The sequence below is a fragment of the Miscanthus floridulus genome, chromosome 6 (genome assembly GCF_019320115.1).
Source record: "Miscanthus floridulus cultivar M001 chromosome 6, ASM1932011v1, whole genome shotgun sequence".
Classification (NCBI taxonomy): domain Eukaryota; kingdom Viridiplantae; phylum Streptophyta; class Magnoliopsida; order Poales; family Poaceae; genus Miscanthus; species Miscanthus floridulus.
Genome location: NC_089585.1, coordinates 29,573,642 through 29,592,928, shown reverse-complemented (window position 1 = coordinate 29,592,928; position 19,287 = coordinate 29,573,642). Strand labels below are relative to the sequence as shown.

Here is a 19,287-nt window from a genome sequence, read left to right as displayed (position 1 = left end):
TCAATACATTTTAAATATTCACAAGGTCAAAGTTAAAAATATTTGACTCGAGACGAAACTAGATGGACTTATATATTCTATGACATTCGAGGGAGTTTGGAAAGCTCCAAGTTCGAAAAATAAAAGCAATTAAAAAATGTGAAAATTTGAAGATAAAAAGTAGTACTACATTGTAGTACTTTGAACAGGCATTTGAAAGTCATGAGACCACCACCAAGCTGGGGGAACCGGCAGCCGGTCGGCTCAACGCTCTGTTTTGATCATCATCCATGACAAGAACTGGCCAACAAACTTGATTACACTAGATTGTGGGGGTCCGCAAAACACCATCAACTAGAAAAGCCAACCACCCTACTTAACCACATCACCATCATGTGCATTATTTCGCAACGAATTGTTAGTGGCTCAACGAAGATCTCCAAACTCAACGCATCGATCATACGAACACAAATTTAGGTCAAATTTTTGTATTTGCAATTCGTGAATTTCACATAAGAACAGTACCATAGAACTCTGTTTCAAACGGTCCTAATGATGAAACCAGAGTCATCAATCAAGTGCTTCAGCTTCAGGAGACTGCGGCGTCGATGTGGTGCCACCTGGACCACCCGCCGAAGTAGCTGTCCCAGACGCCCTCGGCCAGCCTGTCCACCCGCAGCGCCGCGAGCTCCTCCTCCAGCGCGCCGCGCCGCTGCCCGCCGCCGGCATCGGCGCCGACGCCGAAGCCCGCCGCGCAGGGCGCCAGCGTGCCGGCGAAGACGACCTCCTCGCCGTCCTCGTCCACGCCCAGCTTCGCGGACCTGCGCACGAAGCATCCCACCTGGACGCCGTCGACGTAGGCGCTGGCGTTGGCCTCGCCGATCACCTGCAGCAGCCCGGCCTCGGCCTTCCCTTCGCCGCCCACGAGCACGACCTCCACGGCGGCCTCCTTGGCCGCGCCCCGCTCCGCCGCGGCGAACAGGCACGCCGCCGCGCAGCAGAGGGACGTGGAGGCCACCAGCGGCAGGAAGAAGGCCGTGGCTCGCGGGAACGCCGCCGCGGCGACGCAGAGGAGCATGAGCGCGCCGAGCGCGGCCACGGGCGACGTCGAAGAGGACGCGCCGGCGAGGGAACGGTGGCACGCCCGCAGCTGCTGCTCAACGGCGCGGAGCCTGTCGTGGACCGCTCTGCGCAGAGCGTGGCAGCTGGCGGCGGCGAGTCTGCGAGCGGCCATGGCTGTGCTGTGCTTGATGGAGAAGAGTTTGCAAGCGAAGTGATGGTGCGGCGAATTACGCTAGCCGTGGCATGGTTGGTTTATGGAGGAGAGAACATATTCCCGCGGTGCACACAAATGTGACATGTCGTCTCGTGCATGGCGTAATCGCCTCGCTTTTGCGGATGGAGGATGGGGGTGGGCGATCGGCATTCCGCACTGGACAAAGAATCTTGTGAATGGTGCTCGTGTGTGTTATAGCACAACACAATCGCTTTTTACTCGTGTTATTATTATTATTTATTTACATTTTTTAGGATTACATTTATTAATGATATATAGGAGTACAAGGGAAGTCTCCAGCAGTTTCCCAATACCTCTCCCTATCCCCCATAAAACTGTCATATCGTGGACAGTTATGTTTTTTTTCTTGCTGCAGCAGTTCTCCAATACCTCTTTCTTTTTTAGTGGCCACCAATATTTTTCTCATCTTCCTTCAAAGAAAGGGAGAGATACAACTCTCCCAATACAATAGGAACCATTCCAACTACCACTTTTCAGCCATTAATAAATCTAGAAAGTGATATTAAATTATCCCAATACCACCTTATTGGATTATTGGGGGAGTTGTATCGGGGCACTGCTAACAACCGCATACAGGCTAGTGGGGAGAAAGTTAGCCCGTCCTCAGGTCCTTAACGGGCCGTATACGGCCCATGAATTGGGTTGCAACTTGCAAACTGCAGTGTCACTCCACTTGACAGCCCATAAAGCCTTTTAGGCCGCCAGGCCGGGACAAGTAATCGTGGACCCATGGGCCATGGAGGCACTCTCTACTTGACTGGAATATGTCGAGATGCACTTGGGTCCTAGAACATGCTGGGTCATAATCCGGATGATGACGCCCGAGGTTGGATTACCGATGTGATGAAGGAACTAGCAAATGAAGAGGTCATCATGTTTGTGGTGAGACTATGGGCGATTTGGCATGCTCGTAGAAAGGCCCTCCACGAGAATATCTTTCAAAGCCCGCTGTGCACGCACTGTTTTGTGGAGCGCTTCGTACCAGAGCCGGAGATGATGTTACCGAGCCCGAGTAACTTGCAGTCAGTAAAACCTTAGGGTCTGAGGTGGATGTGGATCCCACCTCTACTGGGTTATCTCTACAACTAAAATATTCATAAGAGAATCATTGAGAGGCGTGCGAAAAAACGCTTGCAGCTTCGCTTGCCACCGACGTGCGAAAAACCGCTCGCGGCTTCGCTCGCCCGCTGGTGCAGTGGACCCGGCGAACAATCACCGTTTCAATCTCCAATATCCTACCCAGGCAGCAAATTGGATCGTTCAATCACCGCACAATTACCGCAGCCCTGGAGAAAAAGGAAATCACCCGCGACTACGCTTCCTGCGCTCGCTTTGATCTTTCCGCACCCTTAACGGGATCAGCACTCAGCAAGGCAGGCCTGTGCTGCGTTTCCCTCAGCCCGTCGGAACTGGGAAGCTTCGAGGACTCACGGACCTGGTGGCACGCCGGTATTCTAGAAGACAACCCACGCCACCACCTTCTGCCCACTTCCGGCGTCGGGCCAGCGAGACTTGGAGGTGTCGCTACCGCCGGTTTTTGTAGAAGACAACCCACGCCGGTGCCTTCCGCCCACTTCCGGCGCCAGGCCAGCGAGACGTGGAGGTGTCGCCGCCGCCTCGCAACCATCATCCGCGCCTGCACCAGCACCTCACCCCGCCCCTGCCCTGCTTCGACCCCGCTGAGCACCCGTTGCAGATCCACGACCGTGAGCAGCCCCGCTCCTTCAACCTCCGAACATCGCCGTGCCTCATCTTCGCCGGACACCGCAGCTCCCCTCCTCAGTCCTGCATCTAGCTGTCTACACGGTGAGCAATGGCGGATGCAGATCCGGTTCTTTGTTTGATTTTGAATATCAGCAGATTGATTCATTTGCCATTCAGTTAGATGAAGCACGCAATTATCATCAGTTTGATCTAGCTGCAGAAAGTATGTTTCATAGTTTTAGACAATGAGAAAAAGGCTTGCATCATTTTAGGCTTGCACTGCTTACGGACGGTTACCGATCGCTGTGTGTCAGTCAGGTAATCCTTCAAAGACTGCTTGTGTTCTACCTCTCATCATGAAAATGTTTCATATTGATCTGTAGTAGCAAAATCATTAGCATGCATGATACAATGTGCATCCTTCATGCATCCTGCAGGTTGATCTGCATTACCAAGACACATGCTCGCAATCTTTGATTTCAGCTTTGCCTTTATGTATCCCTAAATTTGTGTATTGTGTTGTGTTATGCCACGATTAAACTAGCAGTCCTTATATCGATAGATGCCTAACTTGCTCCAAAAAAGGAGGATTGCATATTTTTTTTTGTCACTGTTCAGAAATTCGGAAGTGCCTCAAATCTGATCCCCATATTAGATTACTCAATTTATGCTGCTGCTTATTTGGACTGTAAGAGCACGCAACATGAAGTGATGGGCGTGCTGCTTTGTTGTGGCGAGCCTTTCATGATTCTTGGCTATATTAGATAATGAGATTTTGATGGAGATTAAGTAGCACACCAAAATTTACACACGTGACCTGATATTCTAATGGTCTCAAAATCAGTTTACCAATGCAATTTAATGCCCATCTTAGGTCCTGCATTATTGTAATTTGTCATTATAGGCCTTTCAGAATTCCTTAAGACCAGTCCTGTTGTCCTGCATTATTGTAATTTTTCATAGTAGAATGTAGGATTCATTTAATTGGCAACTAAGTGCAATACCTTCACCATCTCACCTGAAGCTATTTGACATTTCTGTTTCAGGGTTTCTCTGCTTCAGCTCTGATTTCATTTGTGTTGGCACACGCCAGGCACTCAAGTCTCCACCGCTGCTGCTTTGCGCCGCCGCTGTCACACACTAGGCACGTGGAATCAAGATGTCGCTCCGACGTCCGTTGCAACAGATTGCCGATCTCGTCACCTGCAGTCCGCGGAGCCTGCAACAGATTGATCGTGGCGCCATCCTATACAGCATCTGGCATTAGTTCCAAGCAGTCAGTTCGATCCCTGTGATTAGGTAATTTCGCTCACCATTGTTTCATAGTCACAAACTCAATTTGGTTTTACGCTCAAAGTTTCTTTGTTTCAGTTTGATGGAGCTGTGATAATTATTGTTAACTTTTGCATTATGGGATGCTAACTAATTTGATCATGCAAGTCTCTATGAGTCGGTTGTTCATTGGTCTTTTCATCTTCTTGTCATGAAAATTAACATCATAATTCAGTGGAAATCTGTTTAGAGGCATTCTATAATTTCCCGGTGACAGTTATCACAAATTTCTGAAAACAAATGCTAGCATAAGTACAGAACCTACTACTAATCTGTAAAAATAGAATCTGGAAACTCTAAAACCAGCACTCGCTAAATAGTAAAACTACTAAAACTATAGAAATAGTATAAAACTGTAACATTCCTACAATAGCAAAAACTAAAAGCAGATGCTACTTGTTCTCAAGCAAAACTGAAAACAGATTTTGCGCTTGTTGCAACCTACAAAAAAACAAAACAACACAAAAGAGAATAAATAGTTCAGAGTTCACTGTTCAGTGATGGTTTTCAAATATAAATGGTCGCCCTGTTCGTTTGGGCTTGTTTGGCTGATAAGCCATGGCTGAAAGTACTGATGGCTGATTTGTTGTGAGAGAAAAGTATTGTTCGTTGGCTGAAAAAGTACGGCTTATAAGCCAAACAAGCCCAAACGAACAGGGTGGGTATCTATGTATACATTGCATTAGATGTGTGCCGTTCATCGTCGCCAAGCTATTGAGTGGTTATTCAGTGGTGCGTTCTTTGTTTCAGGTTTTTGATTCGTCCAGACAAACAGGCAGAGCACGAAGCGGCAAACCATGTTCACACTGCTTCGTTTTTACAGTGAAGCTATAATTGTCATAACTTACAGGCCAATTAACCACATTTGGCCCTGATTTCATGATGTCACGATCCTGCATTCAGATGTCTCTCCCCTATCAAGCTAGCTCTTTGATTGTCTGAACAATATTTGATAATAGCATCACATAGGTTCCTCTACCACTGAAGATGTGTTTAGAACTTACTGCTGTGCATTTACTAACGGCAATAGCTTCACTATTGAATGGTGGTTTCAGACATTCAGTTGTTGTTGAAAGCCATCCGGTTTATGGTCTGACAATTCAAGTTTGTCTCGGACTTAGGTTTCAGTATGAGGAACTTTCATGTAGGACCAAAAGACTATCTTAAGTGTATCACAGACAAGGCATGGTAGAATAGATAGTTACAATAAACACGGTTGTTGTAGTACAAACTATGTTGTTTCAATTTTACATCAAAACTTTTGTTGTATTATACTTGCTCATGCTTTTTGAAAACTCATGTAACAGTGATGAGTATTGTTGCAAACATCATGCTTACAGTATTGTTGAAACTGGGTGTGATTAGAAGCAAGGAATGACTCTTATCCTGATTCTCTTCTCTTTGAAATTCTTCCTATGTTCTTGTACTCATAGGTTGGAACTGGGTGTGCCGAAATCTTTCTTTCTAATAGGAAAAATATTAATAGAGAAGTGCTGCCTTGCAACATGGTTTTATTTTGCATCTAACCTTCCTGTTTTACTCACACACTAATCCAATTGTTGCAAAAGTATTGAACACAAGTTCACTTGATTTCAATACTGATTTTCATTATAGCCTTTAAGTGCTAATTGCATTATTCTATTATAGATTCATACAATCGATAATAATTCTTGTGCACCATTGGGAGACAAGACTAACACCTCTAAAGAAGGTAATATAATATCGTATCAAATATTACATGGCATGTACTATGTGTATGTGAACTTATATTAATTCAAAATGCAATGCAGTCGATGCTAAAGAACGTAAGAGGGAAAGGGATAGAGCTCGATGGCAACAACAAAAGGATGCAATTAATAAGAGGCGTCGTGAAGCCTATCATCAAAGAAAAAAGCAACATGTTATTGGAACTACCAGTTGTAATGCATCCGAACATATTAATATTGTCATGTAGTGATGAATTGACATTTATTTTTTCTTACAGATATATGTAATGTCTAAAATTTTGTAGATGACGACGCTGCATCAAATAAGGAAAATGTTGATCCTGGTGAAATAGATGTGTCGATGTTCCGGACTGGGGGGTCCTCGATCGACTAGTGAATTTATTCTACGTGCTCCCGATTCCGGATGGTGATGCAAAGAGACACAAGGTTTATACTGGTTCGGGCAATCGACGCCCTACGTCCAGTCTGAGAGATCGAACTTGTATTCCTTGCACCGGAGTGCTCGTAGTAGGGGGTTACAAGCTAAGGGAGAGAGGGAACTAGTCCCAGGTCTCGGCAGGGTGTCATGTGGGCCGTCTGAGACGTTGCTCTCAAGCGGTTGGAATGTGCGTGTGTGTGTGTGTTATCCGGTGCCCCCCTCCCTAAGTGGCTCAAGTCCTCTCCTTTTATAGTTGAAGGGAGGACGAGGTCAGTACATGTATCACTATGCGGCGTCGTGCTAATAGGAGCGGCACGTCCGAACCCTGTGGCCTGTTCCTGTTGTGGTGTGGTCGTAGGAGTGATCCGTCCTTGAAGTACGGGGGCGGCGTGGTTGTCCCCATCAGATCCTGTGCATCGTGGGAGCCCCGGGAATGTCTCGGAGCGGACGTGGCGACGAACGTGCAAGCCGTGGCGGACAGATTGTGTGCGAGGCTGAGGCCCGGTTGGTGCTGAGGCTTGTACTGCGGTGGGGGGTCTCGGTAGGCACGAACCCCGAGATTGCCGAGGCCTCGATGTATAGTGCCGAGGCCTTGAGCGGGCGGTGGGTCGTGGGTGCAGTGTTAGGACACAGTGGCCGGTAACCCCGGTCATACCCTGCCCTAGGCGCTGATCGTGGACACAGTGCTTGGACACAGTGGCCGGTAATCCCCGCCGTGCCCTGTCCTGGCCGGTATGGCGCTGATGCGACTTCGGGTCGCGTTGGCCATTCTGTGACGTTGAGCCACTGTCCGGCTGAGATTGCGGGAGTGGTTGAAAGTATTAATGAGACATGACTCGCTATCGGGAGGGTCGGCCGAGGTGGGGGGTGACGGACTGCGGACGAGCCGGCCTCGAGCGATACAGAGAATGAGGCCTCGTGCGAGACGGAGATCAGGCTCCTTGCCGAGGCCTCTCGCGAGAGGCCTCACACGATACGGAGAATGCGCCTCCTGCCGAGGCCTTTCGTGGAGAGCCTCGGGCGAGGCGGAGGCGGTGTTTCCTGCCGAGGCCTTCCTGGGGGGCCTCGCGCGAAGCGAAGTTGGCGTCAGGATGTCGAGGCCTCCTGCTTGAGGCTCGAAGCGAGGAGGGGGAGGACCCAGTGGGCTCGGTCACGGTGGAGGAGGGGCCCACAACTTACCTTCTTGCTTTTATTATTTTTAGATGAGACCTTGGCAACCCGTTTGATGTTTTGCTGGGGGTACCCCATCCTAAGGTACCCGACAGTAGCCCTTGAGCCTCGGGGGGAGTGCGTGCACTCCCCCTGAGGGTTTGCCGAGGCTTGGTTTATACCTGCCCTGTAGGAATTGGGGGGTTTTTTTTTTGAGGTTCTGGTGGGTGCGCGCGAGCGCACCCGCCGGGTGTAGCCCCCGAGCCCCCGGAGGAGTGGAGTTACTCCTCCAGGGGCTTTCTTTATTTTCGTGTTTGAACGAGTAGTTCTTATTGCATTTGCTGAGCCTCCAAGCGCAAGTTCGGGTTGCGAGGGTCTCGGCGAGGCTGCAGGAAGAAGCCCTCTAGCCTCCGCATGGAGCGAGAGGTTTGTCAGGGGTCCCCTGACTTTGGGTATGACCCTCACGCTTCCTTTCATTCGGAAGGAGGGGTGGAATGTGCCAGGCTACCCTCGATGGGCATGAGCATGGACACTTTCGGTGAGCTGTTAGCGGGTAGTCCGAGTGGAGGCCCGAGCCCCGTTCGCTGGGGGACGGCTAGTGGTCCAGAGACGCACTCCAAGAGTACCAGGGGTTTCTCTAGTGGGTGCCGAGGCCGTTCGCGGGCCTTGGTGGCTCGGTGCCTCCCTACGATGGGATCCCATTCGGATACTTCCCCGCCGGTCTCGGACACGACTTAGGGCGCCCCGATCGACCGTTCGCTCGAGCCTAGGCCATTCGTAGGCTCGCCTCGCTGTCGTCCCTGACTTTGTTGCCCTGGGGCGGCTGTCGAAACCTGTTGGGGGCCCAGCCTTCGAACCCCTGGACCGTAACGGGCTCGGTGCCCTTTTTATCGTGTTTGTAGTGAAACTTCTAGCGCGGTTTCAGACTGTTCGTCTTTGTCTTGGGTGTTCTGGCCCTTTCATCTGATCTTCACATGTCCTTTTTGTTCGGACGGAGGGTTAGTTTGCCGAGCCCATTCTGGTCTCGGCAAGGTTGTAGGAAGAGACCCTAGCCTCTGCGTGAGAGGGCCGTCGGGAGTTCTCCTGACTTTTCATACGCCCCTCGCGCGTGAGGGTTTGTTTGCCGAGGCCCCTTTGGGCGTGAGCCCGGGTCGTGGGGTCTTGGCATATTTGTAGGAGGAGCCCCCTAGCCTCTGCATAGGGCGAGAAGGCCGTCAGGGGTTCCCCTGACTTTTTATGCGACCCTCGCGCTTCCTTTTCGCTCGGAAGGAGGGGTGGAATGTGCCTCGCTACCCTCGATGGGCACGAGCGGTGGCACTCCCGGTGAGCTGTTATCGAGTAGTCCGAGTGGAGGCCCGAACCCCGTTCGTTAGGGGATGGCTAGCGGTCTAGAGACACACTCCAAGAGTACCAGCGGATTTCTCTAGTGGGTGCTGAGGCCGTTCGTTGGGCCTCGGTGGCTCGGTGCCTCCCTACGGTGGGATCCCATTCGGATACTTTCCTGCCGGTCTCGGACACGACTTTGGGCGTTCCAAGCATTTCGCTCGTTTGGGTCTTGGCCCCGTACAGGCTCGCCCATAGTCGCCCCTAACTCTGTTATCCTAGGGGGCTATCGAAACCCTTTGGGGTCCAGCCTTCGAACCCCTGGGTCATAATAGGCTCAGAGCCCGGTTCCTTCCTATGAAAGGAACAGGCCGCAGGAAATATCTTCCCTATCGGCTCGGCCGCGGGTGGCGCGCCTTTTGAGGTGGTTTCGTGGGGAGGTGAATCGACGCCTGATGTCGTAGTGGCCGAGCGTGACGTGATGGACGGGACGTAACTGTCCTCGCATTTAATGCGGGAGACATGGGCGCGTGGGCCGCCGAAATCGGCTCGTGGTTAACCGCGCCGGACGGGGAAAACCTCCCCGATTTCATCGCCCGTTCGTTTCACCTCCTCCCTGCATAAATACCCGAAGAGTCTCGTCCCTCCTTGTCTTACCTTGCCTGCCACCTCCGTCGAGCCGTCGCCAGAGCAGCGGGTGCCGGGGAGAAGAGGGGAGAAGAGCGAGCCTAGGGAGAAAGCGAGAAAAAAGCGAGAGCATGGAGGGAGAGAGAAGGACTTACCGCCGCGCCCGATTCCTCCATCGCACTCATGGCCGGCAACATTGTCGTTGTCGAGGCGGACCCTTGGGATCCGTCAGACGTCATCGAGGAGATGCTCCAGTCGCTTGTCGACGGTGGACTCCTCCGCCCGGTGACAGACCTTAGCAGGCCGGAGTGGATTGCTCCGTACGGCGAGCTAGAGCCGAGGCCCCGCGATGGCTACGTCGTGAGCTTCGTCTCCTTCCACGAGCGCGGCCTTGGCGTTCCGGCGGACCGGTTCATGCGGGCGCTCCCGCACTACTACGGCGTGGAGCTCCACAATTTTAATCCCAACTCCATCGCTCAGGCGGCTATCTTCGTTGCCGTCTGCGAGGGGTATTTGGGGATCGCTCCCCATTGGGATTTGTGGCTCCACCTATTTCGGGCGGGGCATACTACCAAGCCGACGGGCACGTCAGGAAAGAGGAAGGCATCGAGGGCCGGAGGCTGCACTCTCCAAGTGCGTCAGGACCGCCTGCACCTCTACATTCCGGCCCAACTCGCGTCCTCCAACCACCGATGGTACACGAGTTGGTTCTACCTCCGTAACAACGATGGAGGACTTCCCCCTTATACTAGGCGGATTGTGGAGAGTTGCTCGGAGAAATGGAAGTGGGGCATCCCGAAGGTCGACTAGCCCAAGCTGGAGCCACTCCTGGAGGGACTGGCGAGGCTGTGGAACCATGGCCTCACCGTTGCTGTGGTCGTGGCCGCCTTCCACCGCTGGAGGGTGCTGCCGCTGATGGCTCGGCGGCGGCGGCTGTTCGAGATGAGGCTGGGTGAGCCCGTCGAAGGCACCCGGATGTCTTCCTCTGCCCTCTCCGACGAGGAAATTCACCGTCGGGTGGGGGAAACGGTAGATGTGAAGTTGAGGGGTGGCAACCTGACCCCCTTCGCGATGCGTCCGTCGCGGGGGTTCCTTTCGCTGGTAAGTCGAGCGCCGCTGTAGCCTCTGAACCTCCTCAGCCTCCCTTTATCCCTTGTTTCCTTATGCGCATTTGTCGTTTCTTCAGGGGATGAGGGACGTGCGCTCCTCCCCACCGCCCGTTCCTGAGGACGTGGGGCAGCGGGCGATCAACCGCGCTCACGCCGATGCACAGAAGAAGCGAAAGGATGCTAAGGTGGCGAAGCGCACGAAGCACATCCTTGCGCGTGAGGCGTTGGATAAGCGCTGCCATCAGCAACGGAAGGATGGTCTCCTGTTGGAGGAATCCCCGTCGACGTCATTGTCGACGGAGGCCTCGGACGGGAATGACAAGGGCGAGGTGGGGCAAGGCCCCCTAGACCACCTTCCTGACATCGTGGAGGTGGCGCCCGGGGCGCCGGCAAGCAGCCCGGCACCCCTGGGAAGGGGAGCAGAAGCGGACCTGGGGCCGGTGGTGGCCCCCTCTGGGGCCGAGGCCAACATGCCCGAGGCGCAGTTGTTAGGCAAACGCGTCGTCAGCCCGGTAAGCTCGGCGGTCGCGGCGGAGCCGGTGGCGATGGAGGCGATGCCACCGGCCCCGTAGAGGACCGAAGGGGCGTCGGGGTCCGCTGAGGACCGACCGGCGCTGATGGATGCGGATGCGGCGCCACTGCCACCGCCTCCGCCGTCGCGGATGAGGTTTGCCGTGGCGAAGCTGGGGCGGCCCCATTTGAAGTAAGTGTATTTTTGGCGGGGTTATGGTGTCTTCCGTTTGCTTTTTTGGTCTCGTGCTGACCCTGTAGGTTGATTTTCTTTAGTCGGAAGTGGCCTGCGGGCGACCTCCCCTTGGCGCCCCTTAAAGCGCTTAAGGCGAGCCCCGGCTCCTCTGCCCACTGGGTGGCAGAGGCACAAGCCGCCATCCAACGCGGCGCGGCGTCGGTGAGGGTCGACCCAAAGGAACTGGCTGCCCAAGGAAGGGTTGTCGAGGCGGCCCCTACACGGTCGGATGGGGCCATCATGCCCTTTGTTGCCGAGGCTCCCGGGGCCTCTAGGGCTAAGGCGATGGAGGCCCCGGCGCCCATGACCGCCGAGGCCGCAGTGTCCGCGGTCGACGCTTCTGCGTCTGCCGAGGCCACAATGACAGAAGCCAGAGCCCCCGAGACCGCCGAGGCCATGATTGCAGAGGCTGGAGCCCCCGAGGTCACCATGGCCGTCGTGATGGCAGCAAGGCCGTCTACGCAGGAGGCGGAGATGCAGGCGGCGGAGGCCTTGGCCGTGCCCTTGGCTCAGGGCCTGCCATTGTTGCAGGAGAGTGCCCGGGAGATGGAGGTCTATCCGATCTCCTCCGACGATACTTCCCGGGCGCGGGAGGTGGTCGGCACCGAGGAGACCGATGCCGTGGAGCAGCCGGCGCCGCTCTTAGATGAGGGAAGCTTGGCCCTCGTGCGGGTGCGACCCGAGCCCCGCGGGTGGGATCACCCGCGGGTACTATGGCAGAGCCAGGATGACCCTAAGGGGGAGCCTTTGTTCACCCTCGAGGACATGGCCGAGGGCAGGCGCTAGAGTACCTTCGAGCAGTACCGCGAGCTGGCGGAGCGGTCGCTACGGACGGCGCTGTTCATGGTGGCCGACGAACTGCCCAGAGTCGCTCAGGTTCGTGTTTTCCTTTCTTGCGCGGCGTTGTTCTTTCCTTGGTTTTGTCGCAATCGACAACATCTGCTCTGCCTCCTCAGGAGCTCGAGACCTGGTCCCTCGGGAAGTCGGTCTTCCTCTGGCGGGAGAGGGGAATCTAGGACCAGCTTCAGAGGCAGAGGGGCCTTCTTGCTGATGCTAACGAGCTTCTGTCGGCACGAAGCGCGGAGGTGGAGGACCTCCACCTTCACTGTGCCGATGCAAAGGTTGAGGCGGCCACAGCCCAGACGTAGCTCGCCCCCTTGGCGGCGCGGATCAAGGAGCTGGAGGAGGAGCTTACCCGCGCCGTCAGCGATCGGGATGCCTTCAGGTCCCGGGCTAAAGAAGCGACGGCCTCAGGCAAGGCCCTCACCGGGCAGCTGGGGGCAGAGGAGAGTGCGCACCGGCTGACCAAAGGCGCTCTGAACGAGGCCCTTGCTTCGGTTGAGGCCTCGCAGATCGAGGCTGTGGTTTTGAGGGGGACGGTCGACGGTGAGTTTGAGTCCCCTTGTTTTGCTTTCTTCCTCTTATGTTCGCTTCCTAACTTCCTTGTATGACACAGAGCTGGGGAGTGAAGCCTCCAGGGCGACCGAGGCCTCTCGAGTCGAGGCCCAGCGGTTGAAGGAGCAAGCCGAGGCCTGTCAGGCCGAGACCTGACGCTGGGAGCTGAAGGCCAAGGGTGAGCTCCATGGGCTTCCGTCCCTAACTTAGGTTGTTTTTTCTTTGGCTCGACCTTATTCCATTTTCCGTGGTGCAGAGTCAGAGGCGGAGATCGTTTAGGCCGCCGAGGCTTCCAGCGCGGTGCAGACGGTGCTCGAGACTGAGATCAGGGAGCACGAGGCGCTAAAGCGTGCTGCCCTTTCCGCCTGCGAGGCCCTGGAAGTCGAGGGGGTTCAGTCGGGCAGCTCCCTTGGGAGCCGCTTGGTTGCGCTGAGCAGGCAGATGTGCGAGTGGCTCCGAGGGGCGCTGCACATGGGTGTTAAGCGGGCGATGGCCGTCATCTCCTCTCACTACCTTGGCGTCGACCTCCCGGCCATCAGTGATGGCTACATTCTGCCTGATGATGACGAGGAGGCCCATGTGGCGGTCGCGAAGCTGCTGGAGGTGGCGGAAGGCCCTGGCACGGCGCTGGCGATGCTCTTTGAAGATGAGGTGGTTCCTCCCCTACCATCTACCGGTGCTGGAGGCCCTGAGCCTTAATCTGGGCCCTGGGGGCAATGTAAAGATAGAATAGGGGTTATTTTCGTATCATAACGTTTGTGGCCATCGAGGCCTTTATTTCTGACGTATTTGTGCTTCTTAGTCATTTTTCTCATGTTTCTGAGCCTTTGCCCTCTGTTGCTCCTAATCAGATTTCGTTTGCAAAACACCCCTTTGGAGCCTAAGCTGTCCCTTGAGCGAGAGGTGGTGAGGGAGTGCCATAGCCTGGGGGCGTAGGCCGTCTCGCGACTCTACCGGCCTCTTGCTTAGGAAACAGACCTTAGTTCGAGGAGTCTCTACAAGTGATTCGTCAGAGCTTGCTAGAGTCTTGGCGAAGGAATTTTTGCGAAAAAACACTAAGGAGTGGTGCATGGGACCTAGGGGGAGTCCCCCATTTAGCCCCCGAGGGAGGCTTGGTTCTGCCGAGGCATAACCGAGTCTCCCTTGTCACCTTTATTGTGCTGCCGAGACCTACGATGGGCCTGGGGGGTTTCTCGAAAAATAAGACCAATTAAAGAACGCTTAGTAATTGTATTTCAAGAAATGACATATACAATGCTTGGAAATTTAGGGATAAAAGTGACGTAGCTTGTCGGTGTTTCATACAAGCACCGGCAAGTAAATTTATAGTAATGCGCGTTAGGCTCGGATGGTGCGCTAAAGGACACAGGATTTATACTGGTTCGGGCGGAACGTCCCTACGTCCAGTTTGTTGCTGCTTGTGTTATTAGCACCGTGAATGGTCTGTAGTAAGGGATACAAACTGCCGAGAGAGGGACTGGTCCCAAGTCTCTGATCGAAGGATTGAAAGGTGGTCGAGAGCTTCGTAGCTGCTCGTGTGTATGAGTGCGTTCTATTGTTCGGTCCTATTTTTTCCGTCCCTTTGATGGAGGATGCGCATCCCCTTTTATAGATGAAGGGGCTGGCTTTACAAGGGTGAGGGCTCCAGGATGCGTACTCTACTTAGCCTTGTGGCTCATGTCTACCTGGTCAGGTCCCCCATTCTGATGAGTGCGAAGGAAGATAAGTGCTTACGATGTTGTTGATATCTCTGTAGGATGTCAGATTAGTCACAGCATGCTGCCCCCAGGGTATGGGCTGTAGTACAGTGGTTTTGACTTAGGAGCCTCCCCCCAGCCTTGCTCCACACGCCTTCTGGTTCCCATGATTCTTGTTGGGAGAATTCGGGGTCGGGGTCCGGTGTAGCGCCGTGGCCAAGGCCCTCTGACTGGGAGGACCTGAGGGGTCGGGAAGAGGGCCCCGCTCCCTCGGGTCCACAGCGCGGTGATGGAGTATCCGTCGTTCGTGGAGATAGCAAATCCGTTCTTGGAGCGTAGCGGTTGTCGTATATCTTCGTTGGGTTCCGTGTCCCAGAGCTGAAGGCGGCGCCTACAACTCTACAGAGTGAGATGCACGCACCTGTAATACCTTTTGGGCTCAGCGGCGCCCGGAAGGGTCTAAAGCATCAGTCCTGTTGCTCCCTGGCAGTCCTTTTCCTGCCAGGGTGCAGGGTATGGTCGTTGGAGCCATGGTTGACCCGAACGTCTTGTCTCGTCCTGTACCCATCATTATGAGGGATAGATATCGATCAGGGCGAGGCTCGTTCTGGGCCGTCGGGCGAGGCGGAATCCATCCCTTTGCCTTCGGGCGAGACCGAGCCCGCCCTATAGGCGTCGGGCGAGACGGAGATTAGCCTTGAGCTTTTGGGGCGAGGCAGGGTTATCCCACAAAGGCGTCGGGTGAGGCTGACCCCGCCCCTCTGGGGTCGGGCGAGACGGAATTCATCCCTCAGCCCTCGGGCGAGACCGAGCCTGCCCTCAAGGCATCGGGCGAGACGGAACCGAACTCCTGTCACTCAAACAAGGGATGACATGGCGCCCTTATGTGTCCAGAAGTTTTTCACGTTCGGTGGTTATCGGTTCCACCTTCTGGGGTACCCCGGTATTAGGTCCCCGACAGTAGCCCCCGAGACTCTAGGTGATTCGGGTAGAACCGCCTGGAGGGTGTTTTTGATTTCGCCGAAGCTAATTTGCCGGAGGGTGCGCGCGAGCGCACCCGATGGGTGTAGCCCCCGAGCCCCCGGGTGACTCGAGTAGAGTCGCCCGGGGGGTTGTATCGGCCCCTTCGTGGGTAAGGCTGAAGGACTTAGTTTTTCATCAACCGGGTGTTTTTCCGAGTGGGTCGTGTCGTCCCGTTCGCTGGGGATTGATTCGGAGCTGTCATAACTGGTGCTTCTGCCCTTGATGGCGGATCGTTCGTGGATTCCTTTTTAGTTGGGCCGGTCGGCGAGTGTCTGGGCCCTAGGTGGTCCAAAGAGAAAAGAACAGGCCTTTGTGGCTGGCGCTTCCCCGGTGGGTAGAGAGTCCGGATTCACTTGGGGAAGGCGAACCGTCCGCCGAGATTTTTGGGGTGAGAGGATAGGGACTGCGGGCGCGTGTCTCGCGACGTGACACGGTGGCGCGCGTGGCAGGCCCGGAGATCGAGGCGGACGGTTGCCCTTCTCACGTCCGTCGCCCCCTATAAAACCACGGGGTTCGCCCCCAGGATCCCGTATTTCGCTCCCCTTCCTTTGCGTTCTGAAACATCCGCCACCAATCTTTCTAGCCTCTCGCGCCCACATCGCTACCGTCGACCGGCCTGCGTTCGTGTTCCAGCCGCCGTTAAGCTCGTGCCTGCCCTTCCCCCCTACTGCTTCAATGGAGTTGTGGGGCAGATCAAGCATCACCTCCCGGCGTCTGGAGGGCCTCGTCCGCCGTGGCCTTCTCCGCCCACTGTCCGCCGTCCAGGAGTGGTTGCTTCCTGGCGACGAGGGTGAGCCGGTGCCGCCTGAAGGGTATGTCGTCTCTTTTGCCCTCTTCCATGAGCGGGGATTCGGGGTACCCACGCATAGATTCCTTCGGGGGCTATTAGATTACTATGAGGTAGAGCTGCAGCATCTAACTCCCAATGGGATACAGCATATGGCAGCGTTTGTTGCCCTGTGCGAGGGTTTCCTGGGGATCGATCCCCATTTTGATCTGTGGCGGTATTTCTTTAGCGTTAGTCTGTCGAAGAGGAAGATTGGGGGGACAGAAGTGAACGCGCCGATGGGGTGTGCCAGCATTCATCTGCGCCATACCCGGTCGAAGGGTTACCCGTACATGCGTCTGGCTACATCCAACAAGGGATGGCATTCGCAGTGGTTTTATGTTAGGGATGATGTGAGTGCCACCCTACCGAAGTACACCGGACGTCTTATTGTGGATGCTCCGGCGTCGTGGGGCTGGGGCGTCCAGACTAAAGACAAGAAGCACATCTCCGACCTTCTCTCCGCCCTCCATGCCCTGAAGGGTCGGGGTGTAAAGGGGTCGGGGATTATCGGTGCCTACCACGCGAGGAGGGTGGCGCCACTGATGGCGCGTGTGCTTCCCCTGCATCGGATGATGCCAGGGATATCGTTCGAGGGGACGGTGCTCAGTTGACGAGGCGCTCCCTTATTCGGAAGTGGCGCAGCGTGTCAAGGAGGCGACGGAGCCGACAAAGGATTCTGCCGGCATGGTCCTCGACATCGTGTATCCGGTGCCCGGGCATCCTCCAATGCGGCCGGAGCCTGGGTTCTTCGAATTCGTAAGCCCTCTTCTCCTGCACTCTTTTCTTTCTCCTGAATCTCCCTTTTTTAATACTTGCTTTTGTGATGTTGGGGCTAGCCGAGGGGGCTAGTCTTCAAGGATAGTCCGGCTCCACTGCCGAAGGACTAGGGCTGTGGCGGCGGCGAATCGACTCGCGGCCGAGCGGGACAAGAAAGCAAAGGAGGAGATGAAGAAGGCAAAACGACTGAAGCAGGAGGCACGGGATCAGGGGAGAGGACAGTGAGCAGTGAGGATGACGACGATGATGATGATGACGACGACGACGATGAGGTAGCCGTCGACGTGGATTGGGGCGTCCTGGAGGATGAGGAAACTGCTGACAAGTGGCCACCCACCCGTGCAGGGGCCCTTCGCTTTTCACGCAGAGGGAAGTGAATCAATGAGGTCAGTGGAGGCCGGCGAGTCCGCCGCTTCGCACGGCGTGCCGGCCGAGGATCGGTGGATGGGGGACGCCGGGCTTGCTGCCGCCGACCCTGAGGCGATCGTGGAGGGGGGTGGTACTAGGAGCCGCGCCCGGCTTTGGTGCCGCGCCTTGTGAGGTGATGGAGGGGAGCAGCTCCGGTGCTGCGCCCCGTGAGACGAGGGAGGGGGACGGCTCCGGTGCCGCGCCCGACGAGACGATGGAGGGGAGCGACTCCGGCGCTGCGCCCGACGAGATGAACCCCCCTGCCCCGGAGCAGGGGGCAGGCATGAAACGGTCCCATCCGAACGAGTCAGGGCAGGGATCTGGGGATCCGTCCCCAAAATGCTTCCGCCGGCCGAGGACGTCAACGTAAGCTCTTGACTCCTCTGTTTTCATCTTTTTTCCATTTTTATTTTGACTTAACGGTTATTACCTTTGTGTAGGTTCTTGCGGACGGGTCACCCCCTGGGGCTGGCGCCCAAGAAGAGTCTCGCCCTTCAAGCGGGACAGACGGCGTCGCCTGGAGTCACCCCTGTTTCGGGCAGGGGTGGTGCCGACGTTGGGGCCGCGTTGGCCGAACCGACGGCGTCCATGGTGGCTCCCACGCCCGCAGGAGGCTACTGAGCGAGCGGCTTCTTCCGTGGCGGGCGTGGAAGAGCCGGCCGAGGACCGCATACCGCCGGTGAAGGTGATCGTGACTGCGCCGAGCCAGGATCAGCCGGGCGCGGTCGTGGTGGCACCCGAGGGCGTGGTGCAATCCGCGCCGCCAGGTGCCCATGTGGATCCGCCCGTGGCGCCCGAAGCGGTCCAGACGGAGGAGGGTCCAGCCGGAGGGTCCTTGAGTGCGGCGGTGGTGCCGCACTAGGGTCAGGAGGGAGCCGCCACCGGCCCCTTTGTCGGGAGGAAGCCGCTCCCCTGCGCGGGGGGAGCCGCCGCTCCAGTGGATGGCTGCTCAGGACCCGACGTCGGCTCTTTTCTCGCTCGATGATCATTCCGAGAGTATGGAGCGAGAAGGTCTTGACATCGGGATCTCGACCATGCTGAACGCCCTGGACCAGGCCAGAGGAGCCCTCCGTGAGATCGTTATCCCTACCTCTCAGGTATTTTCTGGACTTTCTTTTTTCTTTCTTCGTGTGTTTGTGGGTTCTCGCATTTCTGATATCAGTCTTCTTCTTCTTCAGATTCTTGTTGCTCGTAGCCGGAAAAAATCCCAATTCCTCCGTGAGCAGAAGGCGGAGCGGGATCGCCTCTCCGAGGAGGCCCGGCTGCGAGCAAACATGGCCGCCCAGCTTGCTATCGTCCAAGAGCGGGAGGCCCAGGCGCGTCAGGATGCGGAGGAGGCGCACGGGATGTTCGAGGACCTGTCGGCGAGGTCTAAGCTGGATGGAGAGGAGATTGCCAGACTCAAAAAAGAGCGAGACGAGCTGCTGCAGAGGAATGCCGCGGCCAATGAGAAGGCCGGCGAAGTCCTGAAGGAGCTGGAGATGGAGCGGGACCTCCGGCAGAAGGCCGAGAGTAGGGCCACAGCCCTCCAGGAGAAGGTGGACGAGGACGTCGAGGTGGTCCGCTCTCTCCGGGCGGAGCTTGATGACGCGGTGAAAGGAAAGTTGAGTGCCTGAGAACGTCGCCACCAAGCTGGAGAAAGAGGCTGCCTATACGCGCAGGGCCCTTCAGGCGGAGAGCGATGAGCATGATCTTCTACAAGCTGCGGTCGGGGTGGTCCTTAACGCCCTGAATGTGACGGAGCCGGT

At 55.7% G+C, this 19,287-nt stretch overlaps 1 protein-coding gene and 1 pseudogene across 1 annotated transcript; one reads left to right on the top strand and one right to left on the bottom strand.

Annotated features, from left to right (window-relative positions):
• Positions 1–451: 451 nt before the first annotated feature.
• On the bottom strand, positions 452–1,395 carry LOC136457981 (uncharacterized). Its single transcript, XM_066457997.1, has one exon. The coding sequence runs from the start codon at positions 1,211–1,213 to the stop codon at positions 569–571; it is 645 nt and encodes a 214-aa protein (XP_066314094.1). The 5' UTR covers positions 1,214–1,395; the 3' UTR covers positions 452–568.
• Positions 1,396–11,695: 10,300 nt separating this feature from the next.
• Positions 11,696–19,287, top strand: part of LOC136460419 (uncharacterized) — a 30,523-nt pseudogene continuing 22,931 nt past the window's right edge.